Source organism: Myiozetetes cayanensis, unplaced genomic scaffold (genome assembly GCF_022539395.1).
Source record: "Myiozetetes cayanensis isolate MyiCay16 unplaced genomic scaffold, myiCay2020 scf1, whole genome shotgun sequence".
NCBI classification, from domain to species: Eukaryota; Metazoa; Chordata; class Aves; order Passeriformes; family Tyrannidae; genus Myiozetetes; species Myiozetetes cayanensis.
Genome location: NW_026086604.1, coordinates 44,711,524 through 44,733,676, shown reverse-complemented (window position 1 = coordinate 44,733,676; position 22,153 = coordinate 44,711,524). Strand labels below are relative to the sequence as shown.

Sequence of the window (22,153 nt, the reverse complement as noted above, 5' to 3'; positions counted from 1 at the left end):
CAAAACAAACAAGCAAAAAAATGGTAAAAGGCAATACGTACTCCACACATAGGAAATTCTTAGCAAAAATGGGCAAAATAAGGAGTCACGAAGTCACTGCGCCCTGGATTTTTTTATCTTGCATGGAGTTAATTGTATATTAGGGAATTTCAAATATCAACTGAAAGATTTCTTTTTTTTTTTTCCCTTCTCCTATGGGTAGATTACTTAGATTACTTCATGACTACCCTGGAAAAATGTTCTGTTGTTTTCCAAAAACATTTTATTGCACCCTTTAGTTTTAGACAGACAAGGTGTCTGGGCTTGGGGGACACAGCCACAGTAGGGACAGCTCTGCCACTGAAGCATATATGTGGAATATTAACCTGAAAGAATTCTACAGTATTACATACAGTTCTATTATAAATTAGGACTGCGTATCAAACCAGTGCGTGCTATTCTGCCTTGCTGCTGTTAAATCTAAATTACAACAGAGGGAAAAGTCAGTGGAAACTAATTGTATGGCTAATTAAAACAGTTTGAAAGGAAGCAATTGCAAGAAGAGAAATTGCATTATAGGCAAGAGGAGAGGATGGTAAATGTTTAAATATGCAGCCTCCAAGTGTCAGTTTTCCTCAGAGAATGTCCCCCATATGAGAAGTCTGCTATTCAGCCTCATTCAACCTGTAGGGCAGAAAATTTTGTATAGAGAAGGTAGAGGCTGGAGGCAGTAATGCTCATTGAGCTTTATGACAACGAGTGCGAGAGGCTGGGGATTGAAAACAGATTTTTAAGGTTTATTTTTAATTTTCTTCACAAGTTCCTTAAAATGCTTAAAGGGACTGTGAAAAAAATTGCAGTGCTTTCTTCCAAAGACAATGAAGGGAAAAGCAACTGAGAAGAGTAGACAACTTCCAAAGCACTAAATGGAGAACACAATGAAACCCAGTGAAACTTTGCTTGAAAAAGCTGGTCAGAAAAAAGAATGGATAGAAAAAGAAGTCATTCCAGTGTGATAAGTGGCTCCACTTTAAAGGTACTTCAATATTTAGTTCTTTTAAAAAAATATGCAGTAAAGGGCACACGTAGGTCTTGAGATTCCTTTTTCACAGATGCAAAAAAAGGGTAGATGTTGAAATTTGGACACAGTTTCTTTTACTTACTTTGAATTTTAATATTTGTTAATTTATTGTTTAGTTTCTTTATTGTGGAAGCTGATAGAATTGGGAGCTTCTGCCTCTTTTGTATGCTTATATTCCTAGCCTTTTTACCCCGCAAGTCTTATACAAATTCTTGTTCATCTACTTTAGTGCTTTTATTACTCCTGATCTACTTATTGCTGCATAGCACACATAACCCTTAGGCATACATTAACTTGTCTTCAGCCTTCCCTAGTTTCCTTTTCTGCCAGTTCTTCTGTTACGTTAAATATTTATTTAATCTGTCCTGTACTTTTTCTGCCTATAATGTCATACGTGAAGACATCCCCACTTTTTGCTTGATATTAAACCCCTTATCTTGTACATATACTTTTTAGTCTTTCCTTTGTACTAATTATACCAAGCCCAGAATTGTGGTGTTCAGCTTCCACATCTGTCTTGCCAGCATTTTTTCTGAACTCGTTTACATCCATGGGGCTGTTATTTATTTGTTACTGCATTGCCAAGACAATTTTATGGCTTATTTTTTCTTTCCTTTTTTTTTCTGAGCATAAGTTCCTCCAGCATCATGCTGGACAAGTGCCACCTGTTTGGCTTTTCTTTAACCACAGTCCTATTACTGCTCTGTGAGCCCTGGATAATACAAATTATCTCTACCTTTAGAAAAACCTTCCCTGGCAAAACCATTCTTGAGGATCTAAAGAATAAATGTTTCATGTTTTTTGTCTGCTGTGAAAGCTTATACCAAATACATGAATCCTGTGCTGGATATTTTGTGACCTGACACAAGGGCTTTCATTTAGTCCTTTTCCAAGGTGCATTGAGCAAGGTAGCACTCCTTTTCCCCTTCCTTTTATAATACAGCCACCCTTTGCTGTACACATCAGGGATTAGCTGGTGTGAATTAGTTGGCTCTATTTGTAGTAGCCTATACTTTTCATCAATTGTGTCTAAGGGATTCTTCCTGTTTAGGGAAAATACAGAGATTTGCATAACTTCAGTTACTGGGGCTTTGATAACCATATATCATGTACTTTGTAACCAAAAGAGTTTAAAACCAATCTGCAGTATTGCTTTAAGTAAAAGTCTCAGCATCTCATAGCTGAAGTACTTCTTGTCTTCTTACACAACTTGAAATTTATTTTTTAATATTAAAATGTCTCCAAAATGTCACTGGTGTAATAGTAAAAATAGATATTGCATATTTTCTGAAATGCAGAATGTGAGACATAAGTGAGAAAGAATTTCTGTGAGCAGAAAAAGAAATATTTTTCTCAGAGGACTGAGTGAAGAACAGAGAGGTCAATTTTAAAACCTTTCATTTTGTGTGATTACAGCCGTGCTGCAAATGCCATTTCACTATAAGGAAGGACTTTAAAACATACCTTATTTCTTGATTTGTGCTGCAGGTCAGATTAACTAAAATGGTTATTGTGTCACCCTAGAGATTCCTGCTTGCTGCAAGACCAGACTTTAAACCCTATTTTTATTATTAAAAAGGCCAGCAGCAACAAAGGCTATTTTACAAGTTCTGAGACGTTTTCATAGCAATTTGATCTTTATACACAGGGTTTTAGAACTCTTTGTACTGCAATTCTTAGCGTATGTGAAAATCGGAAGGGGGGGGAAGGAGCATGAATATTCGTTTGCCACTTGCAAATGAGACTGTCCCCTCTCGATGCCCTTCTTGAGGAATGAATTTTGAACAGAGCACATGTTGGATTCTTGTGGTGGACCAGCAGCATCTTTCAGCAGATGAAGTAGGTCAGGTTGAGGGGAAACCTGGTCCTTTGGTGGTCCAATGTGTGATGCAACTTCCCCCCACCCCTCTTGAATTGCCATCACACCCTTTTGTCTTCAAGGAAAAAATTCATCTGTTTTCAAGATGGGTATGACATTATGATTTCACCTGGGTGTGCAGGTTCTGTTTGTATCCTGTTGTAGTCAAAGACACCAGTGTTAATTAACTGACCTCTAAAAGGGAAACAATAGATGCAACTTCTCTGTGTTGTATTCTGATGAAGTGTATTTACTACTTTTACTGTCACTTGCTGCAGTGATCTTTCTTCCCTAAGTTGTGTACTACAAACCTAACTGTTAAAGAAAGATTTGCCTCTACATAGTTGCCTCTTGCTCTTTCCTAATCTTGTTTAGGAAAATTTGGCAGTAATTAGCCAGCCAGTATCCTCAGGTATCCCTTGGCATTATCTGCCTGTCTTCTCCTTATCCTGTGCTTTTAACTGCTCTCACAATGTTTGGACATTTAATCTCACACTTTTTAATGGAACAAAACTTGATGAAAGGATGATTTTACTGGCTTGAGCAGGATAATTTGGATGCCTGCCCATATCACTTAATGGGGATCTGTTGAGTCCATTATGGAGATTGAGTGTTTAAATTCATTTGTCTTAATTATGTTATCAGAAAAATCCCTGGGATGTGTAGAATGCAATAAGACTGTGATTTTTTTTTCCTTTTGCTCCAAAACCCTAGTGAGATTCTGTATTTTTTGAAAAATCGTTTGACTGGTTATGAGCTGGAAAGTGTATTGGAGAGAGAGATGTTAGTAATGACCTGCATTTCCAGCACTGTCTTGGGAACTGCCTGGTCAAAGATGCATCAGTTCTGTTTCTAGAACGTGCATCTTCTTCATACCATCCCCCAAGTGTCATCCTCTCCTTTGTTATTGGTGGGTTCCCTGCCAGCACTGCCCTCCAGCAGCAGTGCTCACTCCTGCAGGATGGATGTCTGTGCCACCAGTGTGCTTTGTCTGCTTGAACTGCATGGAGTAAAAACGGTGATGGTGCAAAGGCACTACCCGTCCTCAGCCAGAGCAGCATTCTGATACTCCCCCATCAGAGACTCCACCCACCCAGTCCCTTCTACCGCATGCTGATGCCAACCCGAAGCCCTCTCGGTATTTAATTCATAGCTCTGCATCTTCTCCTTAGACCTGACCATGGCTGCCCATCAACATCAGCTGTTAAAAGGAGAGGGGATCTTGTTTCAATGCTGCTTCAAGACAGAAGTGTTCAGCAGCCACATGTTTCTGACTTGTCTAACTACAGCAGAGCTGGTTGGTATGTGTTTTGTAGGGTTGAGAGAGAAGGGGGGTATGTCTTCTAATGACTCCCAGGGATGGAAGCAGAAAAGGCTAAAAAAAGCTTTTGTTTTGGTTTTGCTTTGGTTTAAGTTTAATGGTTTTAAAAGTCCTTTTACTTTAAGTGTAATGGTTCTTAAAAGTAAAGCAAATCATCTTTACCCTTCTGGTTTTCTTTGTCAGTGGAGACTTTTGGAATTTAATCTTTCCCCAGAGGGATTCTGTGTGCATGGCATGTTTCAGTGCCTCTTCTCATGGCAAGAAGACTGCAGTGTTCATGTGACCATCGCGATGACTGAACTACATTGCCAGCAGGAAGGTGTACTTTACTTCTACAGGGATGCTCCACAGCTCCCTGTAAGGAGGGGTGGCTCCAGGTGTTGAGGCCTGGGCAGCTGAGGCTCCTGCCTCTGCCAGAAAATCTCAGCATTTTGTTGCTGAGATTTAGCACTTATTCTGAGCATTTTATTGCTCCTGCTTGATCACAGGGGGTGATGAAGATGCCACATAAAAGTGGTTTCTAAGCCTCAGTCTTTCACAGAGTTTGTGAAGTTGCAAGTTACTTTTTCAGGTTTAGTTTTACTTTCCCCCATCTATGATTGCTTGCAGTGAGCTCCTGAATATATAGATACATACTAAAGACTGAGATGAAAGGAAAAGTTTATCTTAGACGTTTTATGAAAGTAGGCTGGCTAGAGTTAACCTCAGACATTTGCAAAACACTAGTATTCTTAAAATCTGTAGTATCTAAAGTATTCTTGAAAGCAATACAGTATATTTGGGAAATAAAAAAAGCAAAACACCAGTGAACTGAGTGAATTCTGATAAATAAGCTGGTAAGTGTTTACACTGCACACAAAAGCAAGAATAGTGTGTGTGGTAAGTGAATGATGGTATCTGGCATTGAAAAAGTACTACTATGTTTCTGTAAGCAAAAGCCTACATAGTGTGATCAAAGCTGACTTGCAAATAGTGTTGTTTTCATAACTGAAACATTTATCCCATCTTCAAACAAAGAAAAACAATAAAGACCAACCCCCCCCAAAATTCTACTCTCAGTATATCTGTTAAAGTCTTGCTTTCCCTGATTTCTGCAAAAAAATATTGAGCATATGGATAATTTGAGTCTTCCAGGGAAGACTCCCTTTTAGGAGTTTTGATTTAAAGAACCTTAGCTGCTGCAGTACATGATGTGAAGTTGCCAGCATCACTAAAGTTTACTTATCTGAAGTAAAATAAGACTTTTAAAAACACCCACCCAGAAACCACCCAACCAAAAGCTCTGCTCCCCACAACACTCCCCCAAAACCCCACAGTGTTTCTTTGTTGTGGATTCATCTTTTAAGTGGGAGCAAGTAGGGGAGTATTACCATGTAGGTGCTGCAAGCTCAGTTGTCATCTGATTTTTCTCCTCTCCAAGTGGGATCTCTGAGAGATGAAAAACAAACAAAATCATAGTGTGTTGCAAACGGACTAAGCAAAATACCTGTATTGCCTGGATTAATTGTTTTTAGAGTGGGAGCAGGGAAGAGAGGAGCTTTCCTACCATGGTATGGTTGTACTTTAATTTTTTAAGATGTGCACACATATACATGCAGAGAAATCCCCATGTGAACAATTTTCTAAGTCCAGCGAATGGGGAGAGAATGGGCTAAAAATCCATTGTAGTGGCAAGTCAGATCATTTAAGGGTTTTAAGATCAGGGTCAGATCATTTAAGATCAAACCCAGAGGTCTCTGTTTGGAAAACCTTCATTCTCCACAGAGAAAGAGTGCTCCCCTCCACCTGTGCTCCAAGATGGACAGCAGTCAAAGGCAGCATCCTGTTCAGTTGCATAAGATATTTCACAATGGCAATATTGAGTGCTGGGTTCAGGTAATACAGCATGGAGAAATTGAGTATCGTGCTTGTGCAGTCATGATTTGAGATTTTGAATTGAGAACATGCCCAGTTCCCAGAAGTTGGTAACTTCGACTTTTAATACTAATCCAGCTTCATAAACCAATTCAGTTAAGTATTTTCTGATAATCAGAAATGGCAAAGCTTATGAGCTGAGAAAACAGCTGCAAAGGTCCTCTTAAGGTAATGTTGATATCACAGTGTGGTCTTCATAAAAGGCGTTACACGGTGCAATCTGTAGGGCTTTCAGCATGACAGATTACTGAGCTGTGTCAAAAGTGTCTGTAAAGACAGGGAAAGATGCTGTGAAGCACATTGTGTCAGTAGGAACTGCAGAGCTGTCTGAAGCTGCTATAAAGAGAACAAGATCCGTAGGATAATGTATATCATAATTAATGTAGGTGTTTTCTTTTCAAATTAGATGCAGCAGTTGGAGTTAGCGCAGATGCAACAAAGAGAAGCCAACCTCACAGCTTTGGCAGCCATTGGACCGAGGAAGAAAAGACCTTTGGATTCATCAAATGTTGGATCTGGGCTGGAGGTACAGACATGGCTTGCAATGATTGCGTGGTGTTATGTCTTCCTACTGAATCGTGTTTATCTTTCCCTGTAGGAAGAAGTGAGAATTCTTTCACACAGAATGGTTTGTTTGGTTCTGTAAGAAACCTAGGCTGATTAGGTGCTTGAAAGGATTGTTTCTGCTAAATTTGTTGGAGTGTTTAATTCTGTGTTGAAGGAAGAACTGTGGATAAGAGCACTGTGTAAAGGACAGAATGAAATGATGACTCAGAGAAATTTCCATCTGCAGTGGAGGGTAACGAAGCTGTGGTGGCCTTCCACAGCAGGTAGATGTCATGGCTCCTCAGATGGACTTACAATAGATGTTTTGGATGGCTTTTAAAATGGGTCTTGATTTAACATTTGACTGTGGCCATTTACCCATGCACAATACATAGGGACTCTTTTCAAATATTCTGTGAGCTCGGTTTGGCTAGACCTTCCCAGAAAGCAATAAATAAATAAATAAAGCCAGATGCACTGCAACGAGCTGGTTCTGGCTCACGTTGAATTTTAAAAGTGCATTGAAAGTGCTTTTAACAAATCTTTTCTGAACAAATCTCTTAATGTGCTGGAGAGTAACTGTTTCCAGTACCTGGGAAGCTTTCGTGGCTGCAGAAGTTCGTTCCAAGGAGCCTGACAGCCTACTGCTGTTATTTCGTCATCTTTGGTGGAGATGAGAGAAACGTGTTGCCAGCTGTCATTCAAGTATTACTGCTGGTTTTGCCCCTCTTTATCAGGAAGCCTCGATACTGCTCAAGTGAAAAACTGGTTTGCTGCTGACAGGATCACAGTCAGCAGATGCCTGGAAAGTAACTGTCATGTGGGGGAAGTGATGGTAAAGTTGTCCTTCCTGATGAACCTAAAGTCTTTTTCATTCTTGTGGCTCAGGAAGCTTGAATAGATGCTAGGATTGAAAATACTCTGGGATTTTTGCATAGTGGAGTCTGGGAGGACCTTGAATAAAGCTCAATTATTTGCAGTGTAAATGAGACAGTGATGGCATCTGTCCTGTAGTTTTTTCTTCGTTCTGGACTGTGACAAGAGACCTCACTAAGCAGGTGAGATAGACTTGTTTCATTGATGTGTTTTTGTTTTTGTTTTTTTTTTTTTTTATTATTTTTTTTCGTGTATACACAATTAGGTCTTTGAATGCTCCCTGTTTACCACAAGGGAAGGGAAGGATTCTGTCTCTAGACAAGCTGCAGAAAGCAGCGTTCACAGCTTTTGAGCAGCTATTCTTCTCTTCTCTTTGAAGTTTTTTAATGCACTTTCACATGAAGCTCAATGTATAGTTACTTTTTTAGAATACCACTGGAAAAACTTGAAAAAATGAGTCTAGCACAAGAACAGTTTTCCCCATCCTTTTCTCATCTTCCCCCAAGCTTCTATCGAGTAACTATTCTTGTTCTTCATAGTGGTTTTCTGTAATTACTGCCGGATTTGTTTCTGAATATTTAACAAGTCTGCCTGTTAGGTACTTTTCAGTTACTTCTCGTCATCTGTGTCATGTCTGCTTTATTAAAAGCTTTGTGAGATTGTGCCAAAGCGAGACAGACAACAGTGTTCCTATTGAAAAGTGGTGAGCCATTATTTACATTGGCAGTTTGAAAAAAAGTCGGCATAACACACCTAAAACTGACCATGACATTGATAACATTTCATTTCACAGATTTACCTGCTGTATTTTAAGGTTCTTCTTGTCTGGGTTGCTGTACTAGACTGAGCTGTGAGGGCAGTAGGTGAAAGTAATTCTGCCAGTGAAACTATTTTCATTTCTCACACGCAAGCTTGCATTCCAGTGCCGAGTACTTAGGCTTCATGCTACCAGAAAGCAATTCTCTGCAGACCATTTTTTTCTATTTTGTGAAATTATGCAGGATAGAAAACTTGAGAAGGATGTTTAGACTTAAATGTTTTAAGTGTCCCAATATGTCTGAGCAGGATTTATAAAAGGCTTAAGCCTTCTCATGTAGAATAAAGAATGGTTTTGAGAAACACTCTCTAGTTCAAGAAGCAGAACATTTGTAATACATTCATGATAACATGGCAAAACATCCTGAGCAGTAAACAACATTCCATTCTTCAGAGATGAAAGGAGGCCTTTGAAACTGAAAGCAAGTACAATATAGCCTTAGGCTGATACACATTTGGGCATCTTTAAAATCATCTTTTTGGGCAACCTGTCTGAGAATAATTTAAACAGGCAGGATGTACTTTCTTATTTCAAATTGCAAATACAGACAAAATATAGACAGCTTTACTCTCAAGTAATCTTAGATGTCAGGGCTTCCAGACTATGCAATGGCGAGGAGTAAATCTGTGCATAATACTCCTGTGACCTTTTTTATTATTATTTTTAAAGCCTAATATCTTCATAGACAGGTATGATGGAAGAAGTTATTCCTGAATACAAATGATCCTTTAACATTATTGAGTGAAATCACTGGTGCTAACTATATTAATATTTTTAACTAAGAATTTAACTTTCTTTGGATAATGTTCTTTGTTTCTGTCCCTTACATCCATGTTACAGCAAAGTTGACTCTACACAGCTTCTTTTTTTTTATGGTTGTCTGCTGCAATAATTAAAGGAAAGGAATTGTTTCGAGCAGTTATTGATGTAAACTGAAGCCCTAAGGTATTTGGGGAGACAGGGAAGAAATAATCAGTTGCAGTATGTATTAAAAAAGTGAAACTTTCTAAGCAAATTTGTCATGTAGTTGTGTTTCTTTATTCAGTACCAAAAAGTAATGGGTATTGGGAGAGTTCAGCTCAGCAGACTGGGTCAGTTGGATCTGCTGCCTTTTCTTACAGTGAATGTGAAAGGCTAAACCCAGCATTTTGTTAGCATATCATTCTTCCTTTCTCCACAAATGAGTATCTATGTTTAACTGGGATGATTCTTCAGCGCTAGGTTTTTGTTTCTCCACGCTCTGCCACTTGGCTTTGCGCCTCGTCCGAAAAGTCTTTTTCCTGAAACAGGATTCCTGCACATTCATCATTTTAATCTGGGAGCTAGGTCATGTGGTGACACAAACATGTGCTTTACAACTAGAAACCTTACCAGCAGCTGCATCACCTCATAGTGTGGCAGGGAACAACTGAAGAAAGAGGTTCTTGTCTTGCCTTCCAACTAATTTGGACCTAAAGCGATATAAAAAGCGTAAACTCTGTCTTGCCATGATTACTGCTTATGTATTGCTAAACTTGAACTAGCAGTAGGGGCAAATCCATGATGATTGTGGAATGAAGAAAAATAAGGCTAATTCCCTAGGCCTAAATTAAAAAAAAAAAAAGGGAAATAAAGGCATCAGTATAATGGGAATCTTTTTTCCTTCTTGTTGGAAACGCTAGTTTGAGTAGTTTTGCATGTTCTCTTCACTGCAACTTAACATTTGAATGGTATTGTTCAATAAGAGTAATTTGAGAAAGCCCTGGTAAAAAAATCCCTCCATTGTGAAAATGTGTTAATTGGTGCTACTTGTATTCCAGAGGTGGCAATATCTTCATCTCCCTCATTCTGGTCCCTCTGGACACTTCTGGATACAATAAGGGGGAGAAGCCTTTGGATTTGATTTATATGTGTTTTGGGGGTTGCGCATTTGTTATCCACCTCTTCTCCTCTCCCAGTTTGAGGGCATGTAGTAAACAGTAATGAATTAAAGGGTAGGAAGAATTGAAAAATAACTTGTCTTGAGAAGGGAGGACACTTCTAAAACAAATAAGAAAAAAGTAAACTTGAAACCACAGACTTGTTTTCCCAATTCTGTGTTCTGTTTCATGTTTTTTATTGGTTGGTAGCATGCTCCATAATGCTGATACATAGTCAAGGATGGTTTTTTTATTAGGTTTTACTGCTTTTCTGATGACAAAGCCATTTTGGAAACAGCTTTGTCTCATTCTCACTGTAACTGGAGTCTTAGAAATTTGAAAACCATTGCGGATATTTAAAGCTTTTTTTCTGTGAGAAAATAAACTACAGTTCTGAGTCATTAAACTTTCTTTCCTTCTATCCAAAAGTGTCCTGGATGCAGGGTCATCTTCTGCCCTAAATTTAGAGCAGTATATTTGTGCAGCATCGTGCCGCAGGTAGGGAAGAAGTCTACATATGTTTTTGAAAGTAGAGTCAGGACGCTAGATGTTACACTTACAGTCAGCTTCTGAAGACGGTGGTTGGACCATTCTTCTACTTCGTGCAGGAAAACTTAGTTGGGTGCCTGTACTTTTGTGTAATTTTTTGGGGTACACTGCTTGCTTCTCATTAACCTTCTGGCTGCATGATAACACACTAAGTACTTAAAAATAATATAGTCTGTCCTGCCCCACAGTGCTGTTGGTGTTGTGTCTGTCCCTCACTTTCCATCTTCCCGGCTGGTCCCATTGAACTGATTCAGGGTTATATTTCATGTCCTTTCTTTCTTTTTGTCAGATCCAATAGCAAAGGAAATTTCCTCCTTCCAGATTCTGCCTGTGTCTGTCCTGCCCCCTGCCAAGACTGGCTGCTCTCTTAGGAAGTGTGGGTCTTACCTTGACACACGTAGTCTGGCTTTGCTGTGGAAACTTAAACTACTGCAAGTAGCGCTACAGAAGTAAATGATGCAGCTGATATTCTGGGGTCAGTGCAGAGCTATTCAAGTACTTTCTTTCTGTCAGACTCCTAGCTCTGGCCAACATACTTAAAATAATGTGATACTTCCAGGGTTGTGCACATCTACTACAGCAGTCCACGAATGAGCTTGCGTTCTCCTTCTGCAAAGAAGTTTGGCAAGAAAAAACAGGAGAAATGTCTTGTTTACCACAGTGCTCATTGTTCCATTTTTAGTGTTGATTGTGGGTGGAGGAAATGAGCTTGTCCTCTTCTCTTGTCTCTGCCACATCTGATCATTGTTAGCAGAAGTTAAACTTACCCTTCTTGCTGTACAGCTTGGGGTGCCTATATTCTGTACATGGTGCTTATTTAAGCTTTGGAAATGCTCTTGAGCCTGACTGAGGAAGAACTAAGCCTTTGAGCAACAAGTCCTTTCTGCAGAATGAAAGAAAACCCAATCCTTCCAAATGACTGGGGAAGAGACATGCTTTGTTTTTTCCACTGCGTAAGAATCAGACGGGTGGTTTTTTTTTTTTTTCTTTTGACATTTGCAGGAAAGGTGTGTGTAGTTAAGGGATATATGGCTTTATGCTCTTAACTGTAGAAGTTACTGCCACCTTTTTGGTTATAAGTTCTTCTGATGAGAGAACAAGCAAGCATAGCTCATCAGTTTCAGTATTGGTGCTGAGGATGTGGCTGTGTCTGTGTGAACTTAAAGGCATAAGTTGGCTGTGTAGCAAATGATTGGTTTGCTGCTCCCAGTACATCCATGAGGTGCAATGAAGCTGTTGCCCGGTCCTTGGCATTGGCACATGATAGTCTGCTAAAGTTCTTTCTTAAAAGCTGTAGAAAATTAATTTAAAAGCAGTCACTTCAAATTGGACCTAGATTACGTACATATAAGTAGGTGATCACATCCAGGCTACAGAATCTGTTCCTACACTTGAGAGGTTTCCCTCGCTTTCTCTGTGTCTCTGTCTGTCGCCCCTTCCCCCAGCCCATAGGTCTAACGTGATACAGGAGGCTGGGGGTTTTCTACTTTGCATATGCTTTAATGTATGCAGACTCTTAATTTCAATTTCTGGTTTTTATTTAAGCTCCTGGAAAATTGAAGCATCTATAACATGGTCATGCCTCTGGGGAAGAAGGGAGCTAAAAGTTGCTGCAATTATAAAATACGGCTTCAGCATCTTAGTTATCTAACTAAGACCTAACTAAACACAGCCCTGTCAGCTAGAGAGCTTTAGTTTCCGTGCTGAATTTCCTGGCTGCCGTCAGTCTAGGCCGTACACTTGATCTGAATTTTTTCCCCATGTAAATAGGCAAAAATATTCTCAGCTGCCATTCACACACTTCAGAAATACAGTTCATTGGCCCATATCGTGCTTTCTCTGTGCCAGAGATGAACTTAATTCTTCTTATGTGTGAAAGATATCTGCAATTTAAATGACTAATTGCATTGTAGCTTTAGGCTGAACATATTGGTAACGCGCAAATGTTGATGACATGTGAAGGGTCAAGAGATTTATAATTTAGTTGACAATACATTGCTTAAAATGATGTGGCAAAGAGCCAGAAAATTTCAGCTTAATAATTGTCTATTAACTAACATGACATATTTGTATAGTATTCATTACCTCCAGGTACAGATTAAGCATCTGATGTACCCATACGAAGTGACATGCGTACATGAATCTTGGGCATAATAGTGAATAAACTGACATTGCATTCGCAGTAATTTGTTTCAATATGTAAAACACGTTGTTGCCTACATTTGAAAGGACTTGTAGGAATGTTGCAATGAAATCTGAAGAAAAATGTGTAGTTGAATAGAGTTCTCTATTATACAGATGTGACAGCTTCGTGAGGCTTTTTTGTAGGCTACAGATATCATCATAAATACACGTTTGTTTTCAGCTGCACAAGAAGCAGCCTGAGTATAGAGATCTGAGTCTTTCAGACATTGGCTTGATCTGTAAGGTTAAAAAAAAAATAATCCCAAAACCCCAACCTAACACAACCAACTTTATTTTTTTAAAAAAATCATGTAAATATTGAGTAATGTAATATGTTAGTATTGTTAATGTGGGAGTGTTTCTGTCAGACCAAGGTTTGTTAGAATAGGCAGCATCAGTAGGCTGGCTTGTCACCAAACTATGATCAACTTCTTTCACTTTGTTTTCTCTGGCCTAAATTAGGCACTTGTTTGTACAAACAAAACTGTCACAATTCTGACAGGGTCTGATCCTTTCCCCCTTGCTGCTGGGGGAGACTCAGGAAAGTGTTTGAATGCTCCAAAATGTGTTCATTGCTTTTTAACCTGTTTTCCTCCTATGAGACAGAAATGTGTTCTGTGTTTTACAGCTGGGAAACTAGTGTTCAATAGACATCAGTGACCACAGGTGACAGAGGTGGGCCTTTAACCTGAATGCTTTTGCTTCAGCTCACTAGGTGCTCTTACCACCTTTCAGCAACTCTGCTGCACACAACTGTAATTTTTCTGTGCTTGGAAATGTCATTGAAAAGTGTCTCATGACTTTGCTTCCTTCTGCTGGGGGTATTTTTATAATGTGTAGCAGAGCTGTGATAATAGTTTGCTCTCTTGGGATCTTGGCTCTGGGACTAGGATGTGTTTATGCCACACCGAAAATTTAAATGAGAACTTTTGGCTTGGCTTTTAACATTTGACTGAACACTTTGCTCCCTTAAAGCGTACCACTCCCAGCAGTTTAAAATTTTGAATGTGATTGGTGTGAGGTCGTTGAATTTGAGAAGGGAGCATGTAGGCCACCAGGAGCAGCTCACTGAGCCTGACCCAAACTTGGTGAGAAGGAAGGTGTCTGCTGACCTCTCTGAGCTTTGTATCAGGGCCTGTAGGATAACTCTGAGCAATTCTGATATCCATGTCAGTACCCATGACTTGCAGATCACAGATCTCTTGCTTCATGTTCCTTGCAGATTGGAAATAAGGTGGTGATGGTGGCTCAGGTAGAGCTTCGTATTTGAGCTGTGGCTCTGTATATCAATTTCACTCTTACCTTTTCAGAGTTGGTATTTAATTCTCCATCCAGCCACTAGAGAGAGCTCTGGAGATCTTAAAACAGGTTTCCGGAGCAACCTCTCAACAAAACCAGCTGCCCAGCAGCGTGGGACTGCAGCAGGAGCTCCACAATGTCTTCTGCTGCCAAGATGAGTGAGAGTAACTGATCTCTGTCGGGTGTGTATAAAAGGCTCTAAGGATCAAAAAGGGAGGATAGGTCAAAAGCAAGGCTGCCATGACCTCCTGGAGCTGATTTTAAGCGAGCTGGTGGTCTCGGTGCTGAGAAGGGTGGTTTACAGTGGTGCAGAGTTACATTGCTGCAGTGCCTTACCTGGTTTACTAACAGGGTCTGTCAGCTGTGATACCCAGTTTGACTGGTAGAATATAGTGGTAGTTAGCCCTCCTGGGCTGCATGTCTCTGTGTCATTTCCCTTTGGAAGGATCGCAGGGTTGGGGGGTTCAATGAAAGGTAGGAACCTAAGGATAACAAAAAAAAAAAGAGAGAGACAGAGAAGGGGAAAAAAAAGAAGTTGCTGGTTAAAGCACTAATAATCAAATGTTGCAGAAGGGGGATGGAGGCTGGTTGCAGTACCCTTTGCTAGAACTGATTGTACAGGGATGCATTTTCTGTTCACGTACTTTATACTTGTCTGTGGCCTGGTTAAAAAGCAGCACTTTTTCACTTCCTCTCAAAAGAGACTCACAAAGCTGTCTTGGGGTAAGGTGAAGACCAGCGGTGAAGAAATCCCCCCAACGCAGCAAGACACAAGTGGTTGCTGCCCAACTGGGAGAAACATAATAGAGACGTCTGTAAGCGAGGAGTGGGCTGGTATTTTTCAGGTCTCAAAAGCAGTGTGGTGTAGCTTCTGTGCAGGAAGGGGTATATGAGATGTAAAGGAGCGGATTATTGACTGCTGCCTAGGGCCAGACAAGGTCAACCTGCTGCCCAACAGGGGTTTGCTCAAGTGGAGGCTCTGAGAACTGAGAGGCAGAGGACCCTCCTGTCAAGTGTCCCTTGTGCCAACTGAGAGCTCAGAGTTGGGCACTTCTTAAGTAAGGCATTGGGCATTAACAGAGGCATCTGTGATGGTTCATTGTGGTGTGCAGAACTTGGACCACTGCTTGGTCCAAATTCCAAAACAAAACCATGAAAAAAACCAGTGTTTCAGTAAAACTATAGAAGACAGTAGCTAAAAGGAGTTAGTGTTAGCACTGCATAAATTTACTTAAAAGTGAGTTCCCCAGCATCACCCCAATCTGGATTGGACTGACCTAGACTGTTTGTTGGCTGCTTTAATTTTAAACCGTCATATACTTTGAGAGAAGGACCTTTCCTTTTAATGTGTGCTAGCAGCTGTTGGTTCTTAAAAAGCTCCTGCCCCCTGAAATGCTGTACTCAGTAGCTCTGATAAACCATAGTGATGCTATGTGAAACTTAGAAGTATAAACTGCCTGTCTTCGAAAACAGGACTCCAGGATAAGCTTTGGCTTTGGATGTGGTGTTACAACATAATAACGCTTTACGTCTGCACTGGGCATGATGGGTAAGAATTTAGGAATAAACAAATCCATAACTCTGTCTCAAATGCAGGCACCTTGAGACTTCTGCCCTTTTGTAGCCAAAGCAAGCTGGGGAATTTGTGCCATCTGCCTCCTTTTTGTAAGGGAGTGAACAGGATTGAGGTGGTTTTGTTTGGTGTCTTACCTTTAAAAAGACTTCTAGTCTAATGACTTATTTAGAGAGAAAATGCTTTCACCTCAATAAAGTTCTTTGAATTATAAAGGACATTGCTGTTGGGTTACTGAAAACCCTTGGGGTTTGTTTCATTTATAACATTGCCTCAGGCGTTCTGCTGCATCCTGTTGGATTGACCTCCTTTTCAACCCGTGCTGGCAGCTGCATTGCAGAGCTATCTTTTCCCTGGATCCTTCAGGGTTGTCATATGACAGACTTGAACTGTGACCCTTTTGTGTCTTACCAGGACAGCAGTGCCCTCTGTGCGATGTGGCCAGCAGTCTTCCCCACGCACGCATTTGTTCCAAGCCATTTAACAAACTGAAAGTTTCAAATGATGGCATTTCATAGTGTTTAATAGTATTGACTGTAAAGCAAATGAAATGGTGCTGAATACCCTGCGTGCTGCTTGTAAGAAATACAGCTTCCATTTCTGCAATGTGCCCTGGGTTTTCTGTGGCTAGCGTGTGCTCTCTGGTGAATCTCCTTATATTTTTTAATAAATTTCAGTGCTTCCTTCCTAACAACAGTAGCATTCACCACTATAGTCCAGAAGTGGTATTTGTTTCTAATATATGGGGGTTTTAAACAGATTTCTCTAAGCAAAGTGGGCAAAGTCATTTTGCTGAAGTCTTGCAGGGAGTGTTAGGGCAAGAATTGATATAGTTAACACTGCATCTAAGCAACACCATCTCCAAGTGGTGTTGATGCTGGCAGGCATTGCCTTGCTGAAGTTACAGAGACTGAGCACTCATATTTGTACAAATTACATTCATTACCAAGAACCCTCCAGTAGTGATAAGAGACTGGCTGTGTAGCATAGATTGGCTCCAAGATAAGTAGCCAGTCTATTGTGCAGCTCATGGTAATCTGCTTCCTCCCCACCCCTAATAATAAATCTTGGGACATTTTGGAAAGCGTGGGGGTTGCTCATTCCAGTAGCTTGAATGCATAACTACTAAACGTCATCATCTCCTACCAATTGTTTTCATAACCAAGCGAGGCAGCTGACTGAGAGGGATAGGCTCAGATACAGTGGTGTGAATATCTGGATGCTTTGACTGAGTATTTTTTGCTCCCTTAAAGGATAGATCACAGAAGATGGCCAGGATGGGAGTTTCTCCTGGCCTAGAGCCCCTGTTACAAGGACTAGGGGCACCTCACAGTGATGGTTTTCTTCAAGAAGAGGTGGAAACATCTGGAGCTTGGGAGTTTGCAAGTGCACAACCTTGGGCTCTGTGATAGTACCTTCTTCATAGTTAGCTTGTCCTTTCTCAGTGCAAGTGTCTGTGTAGCAGACTTCAGTGAAATAGCAGTTATTTGTCTTACCATATTAATATAACTTTAAAGAAAGATAGAACTGTCTGGTTGCTTTGACTGCCAACTGATGGTTTATTTCGTTTCCATGAAATAAACTATCAGCTGGCAAGTACTTGCTTTGTCTTCTAATGTGCAAGGACTTCTGGATTACTGGTTTTCAACATGTAAAGCTGAACATCAGCAGGATAGTTTTGTACAAGTAGGCAGTATAATCCAACCAGTTTGGTTAAAACTTGTATTTACATGGAATTCTAATGGTTTTTTTTTCCTCTCTCCCCCATTTAGGGTTTGAATGGCAATGGAACTGCTCCTGGATCATCAGGTTTTAGCCTTACAAAGCCGATGCTCTGTCCAAGAGTAACCCGTGTCTGTCTCAGGGACTTGATATTCTGCATGGAACAAGAGAGGGATATGAAGCATTCTCTACACTTGTACCGTGTTCTTCTGAAGTGATTTGAATTTTACATTTCACCTTGCTGTCTACTGCCAAAGAAAACACTGAAGCATTGTTGCACTGTCTTGAAATTACAATTTCTGGAAAATGATCCGTTGTAAGGATAACTCTTGTTTACAGATAAACATTTTTATTAAATACCTAACTGAGCACCTGTAAGGTTTTTAATAATATTTGGCTTAAATCAGTCTGTAAACCAGTGAGAACACTGAGCTGCACACAACAAGCACCTGACTACCTGCTTACATTTAACTGTCGTGCAGGCTCTGAGGGCTTGATAAGTGTCCCTAGTTTGTGTATGTCATTTGCTTCAGTACTCCAGAGTCTGCAACATCTGTTCTATGTGTGGTGCCACCTTCTAATCCAACCTTATTTAGGGAAACAAATAACACTTTAATGGCACTGCATAGCATGGCAACTGTATTTAATGATGAACCAGCAGTCAGTCAACATGCTAATGTATTGCCTGTCTGACTCAGCATCCTGTCAAATTTTCTGGGGTTACAATTAATGCTGGATGCTCATTTTTGGAGAGAAAGTAGTAAGCAAAAGGAATGAGGGGTCCTTTCTACCCTGCACTTTGCCTCAGTTGCCCTCAAGTGGCTGAGGGAAGGTGAACAAATCGGTTACTCTTGTGATTGAAGTACATCAGGCAGTGTAGTTAGGGCATACTTCAATGTTTGGGTAAAATTTGGAGTTACTAAAAATACAAAGGGTGAAAGATCCTAAAAAGGAAGGGTAAACAGAAAGAACAGTTGATCTTTCTCTAGATATAAAAATTAGCATTGAACTTGAGTATAGATGTGGAAAGAAATTAACAAAAACAACCTGTGATGACTAAGAAGAAAAGGGAAAAGTTGAGATGCATTAAAACTCTGCATCTGGAGACTCTCTTAAGGAGAGGAGCAGGGTTTGCAAAGCACAGGATTCACTGCTTTAGAATATTGATTTAATACCTTGATGTGGTGTAACAGGGAAACTACTCAAGTAGAAAGTATTTAGACAGTTGCCTGGTTTCCATTCAGTAAGGAGGACTCTGGATTATTAAGACTGCTAGAATAGATTCAAAGATTTTCTCCTTGCTGGTAAAGACTGCCTTGTGGTGGAAGGAACACCCTCTGGGTCGCCCTTCTCCCCAGCCTCCAAGAATTTTGCCTTCCATGACACAGCGCTGTATAGCATGGCTATTTCCCAGGACTGCTGGGAAAGGCACTGACTGTATTCACAGAATCACAGAACACTCTGAGTTGGAAGGACCTCGAGAATCATCGAGTCCAACTCTTAAGTTGAATGGCCTGTTTGGGGATTGCACCCACAACGTTGGCGTTATTAGCACCATGCTCTAACCAACTACTGAATGGCTTCCTGCTGAAACTTTTTTCTTTTAAAGAAAAAGCTTCCTATGGTTATTTGGCATGCTGCTTCAAAACTTGAAGCGATAATTCATGCACCCTCCACTGTCAAAACCACTGCAGATAGTTACCAAATTCACTGTTTTGAATCAGTTATGTTGGTTTTTGTTGGAACAGTAGTAAACAAATCTAGTAAATGAATGCTGTAAATTATTTATATATGTATATATGGCATATATATATATATATAAAGAAAAGCAGTACTTTGACTAAGCTATAGTTTGCAAGATATTGATGGCATTGGGCAAAATTGTTTTGTATAATTAAATGCTTAGCTTTACTTTTTATGTAAAGTGCAGCATTTTCCATATTTGTGTACTGTATCTTATTGATCAGATGTTAAAAATTATTTTAAATACTGCATTAAAGCAATTATTTTATTAAAAATAATACATCGGTTACTTTGTTTCCTTACATGAGAAATTCGGCGTCTGAAGCTGTCATCACCATGACTAATGGTGTGACTCCGAGAGCGAGCCCCAGCTGTCTGCCCATCACAGGAGTTGGCACGGTTGCCTCACGTGACATATTAACTATAAACATCTCACTTGAAGGTTTTCTAAACAGAAGTAGGTGACAGGGCAAAGGATTAAAAGGATTGCTTGAAGCAGGGGGTGGGCAGGGAGAAAAGCAGCTTCTTGGTTTCCCTCTCCAAGTCAGCGCAGAGACTGGGTTGTGGGTTTTTTTTAACAGCTGGGCAGAGGTAAGTGCTTTGCATGTGTTCTGGGAAGTGAAAACACAAAGTGTCTCAGACTTCAGCAATGTGCTGTGGAAGCACTGTCCTAAATTATTTTTAAAGCAACTCACAATTAATTAAGTGCAGGCTGGAGAACCACAATGAGCATCTGCATATTGCCTCCTTCTTCATCTTCTTTAACCCAATGCAAAACGAAAATTAAAGATGCTGGCGATGTTGGAGAAAATAGCTTAATTGATAGATATATCAAAAGTATGATAGATGATTCGGGTGTTTTTGTGGCCTGTGATGCAGATCATATGCTTTTATTGCTGCCAGAGCAAGTTGTCTCTCAGCAGTAAATTCTCCCTGTGTCCTTACCTCTTTCCCCTGTGTCTCATGTCCACACTCACCCCAACCCCAAAACACCCTTCAAAACCAAAATTTCTATGCTGTAAGGAGTAGCAGAGTAGCAGACGTTTTCAGAAAGGTTTTTCTGCAGGTATTTAGGCCTAATTTCAGAAAGGGAAAGGTTTGTCTTTGGTGCAAAGACTGAAAATATTTGTCTCCCTACCAAGGGTTCATCCCGCCTCTCATTTGAGCTCAGCTTTGCTTCTTAGAATAGTGTCCCTGAAGTGGCACTTAGGAGACACTTGGGCTTTGCTCAGCCACATCAGGAGTTAAAGGAGAGATGACCAGGGCTTCACTTCCCTCCTTTTCCCAATCTTCCTGCCTTTTATGGGAATACTAAAATCCCAGTCATAAACCGATGAAGACAAAACCTGTCATCGTGCTCCCTTGCCTCTTACTTCCTAGTATGCTCGTGTTCAAGCTCGGGAACCTAGCAGCAGAACTGTCCGTACCACCAGTGCTGGGAGGGCTCCAAAGCTTGCTCTAGGCACTCCCTGCTTTCCAGCTGGCCAGCTAGCCTAGTGGCTGTTTCTGATGCCCTGAGCTGGCTGGGCAACTATCCCTACTACTCACATGCTTAGCCTTTAGAGAAAACAGTGTATACGGTTGTGGGGAGAAAACTGTTGTCGCTTGCTCTTGATTACTACTGTCTTAGCATCATAGTATGCCAAGTTTTGTGTGTCACTTGGTGACAAAAGGGGCCCCTGTGCTCTCAACTCCAACTGCTGCTTTTCCCTTTTATTGCCATTTTCAAGTCGTAGCACTGAATCCAGCCCTTTGCACTGTCTTTGACTCCAGCTTTTCCCTTCTCCCCCTGGGAAAGCCTAGCTGGAGTGCACTAACACACCCTGCAGCTCCGTTCGAGGTTTAATGAGGAAGGTAGCGGGGGACCATGAGACATTGCTAGATGATTCCTCAAAGCCATTGCACTCTCTTGGACACTTTGACACGAGTAGCTCAAGGCTACTGTTTGCATCGAGTTGTTCTAGGCCCCTTCCCTTTGTAGGCACCTGTGTCCTGCCATGTGAGTGCACTGTGCTGAGCAAAAGTGCTGTCAGCTGTTCTCCAGGTTCATCTCTTTACTCTGTTCTTTGCTTTCCTCTTCGTTTGTAATCACTGGGGTGAAGAGAGAAAGACTAAAGCAAATGAGGATTTCCTGAAGGGGCAGACAGTCCAAGTGATTGGACTTGGTGAAACGGGCTTGCTCCCAGCAAGTTTTCAAATGAGGGCTGCTGGGTTTCTGAGGCCAAGCACTGCACACTCTTTGCTCTGCACGTAGCACACAGGATGTCTACACATACTGTGAAAGCTGAATCCAGCCATTGTTACCCCAAGTCTCATGGCTGGAGCCTGCAGGTCTGGAAATAACTACAATCTGCAGTGAAGGCTTTACTCCTTTGAGGGGTGCAAAACTGAGTACCAAGACTGAAGAACGTAGAACACCAGACCTCTCTGTTTTGCCACTTTTGTTTCTGGGCTCATTACCATGTGTCAGTGGCTTGTCCCACTCTCATTGTGTACTAAGGCTGCCTGTCTGCAGGCCACGATGCCAGTTATTCACTTGGTGCAGGTCTTTTGTAAGCTAGACAGGTGTCCCATTTGGCTTTGTAACGCTTGGAAGGAATAAGCAATAAACTTTGTCTTTTCAGATACATTGATCCTTGTTCCTACTGCCTTTTCTTTCCTCTTCTACTATAGGTGTGAGCTGGTCACTTTTTGCCTGCTCTCTGTAGCTATTCTGCCAGGTTAGCTGCTAATTTTGCTACCTAGTCTCTCCTCAGGATCCCCTTCTTCACAGTTCACAGATTCCCTTGAGGC

At 40.8% G+C, this 22,153-nt stretch overlaps 1 protein-coding gene across 1 annotated transcript in view; it reads left to right on the top strand.

The window, feature by feature from the left end:
- The window catches only part of TAF4B (TATA-box binding protein associated factor 4b), a 71,705-nt gene extending 52,216 nt beyond the window's left edge, over positions 1-19,489 (top strand). Inside the window, 2 exon segments of the mRNA XM_050323312.1 lie at positions 6,560-6,679; positions 17,668-19,489. Coding sequence (XP_050179269.1) covers positions 6,560-6,679; positions 17,668-17,835 — 288 coding nt within the window. The 3' untranslated portion in view covers positions 17,836-19,489.
- Positions 19,490-22,153: the final 2,664 nt, after the last annotated feature.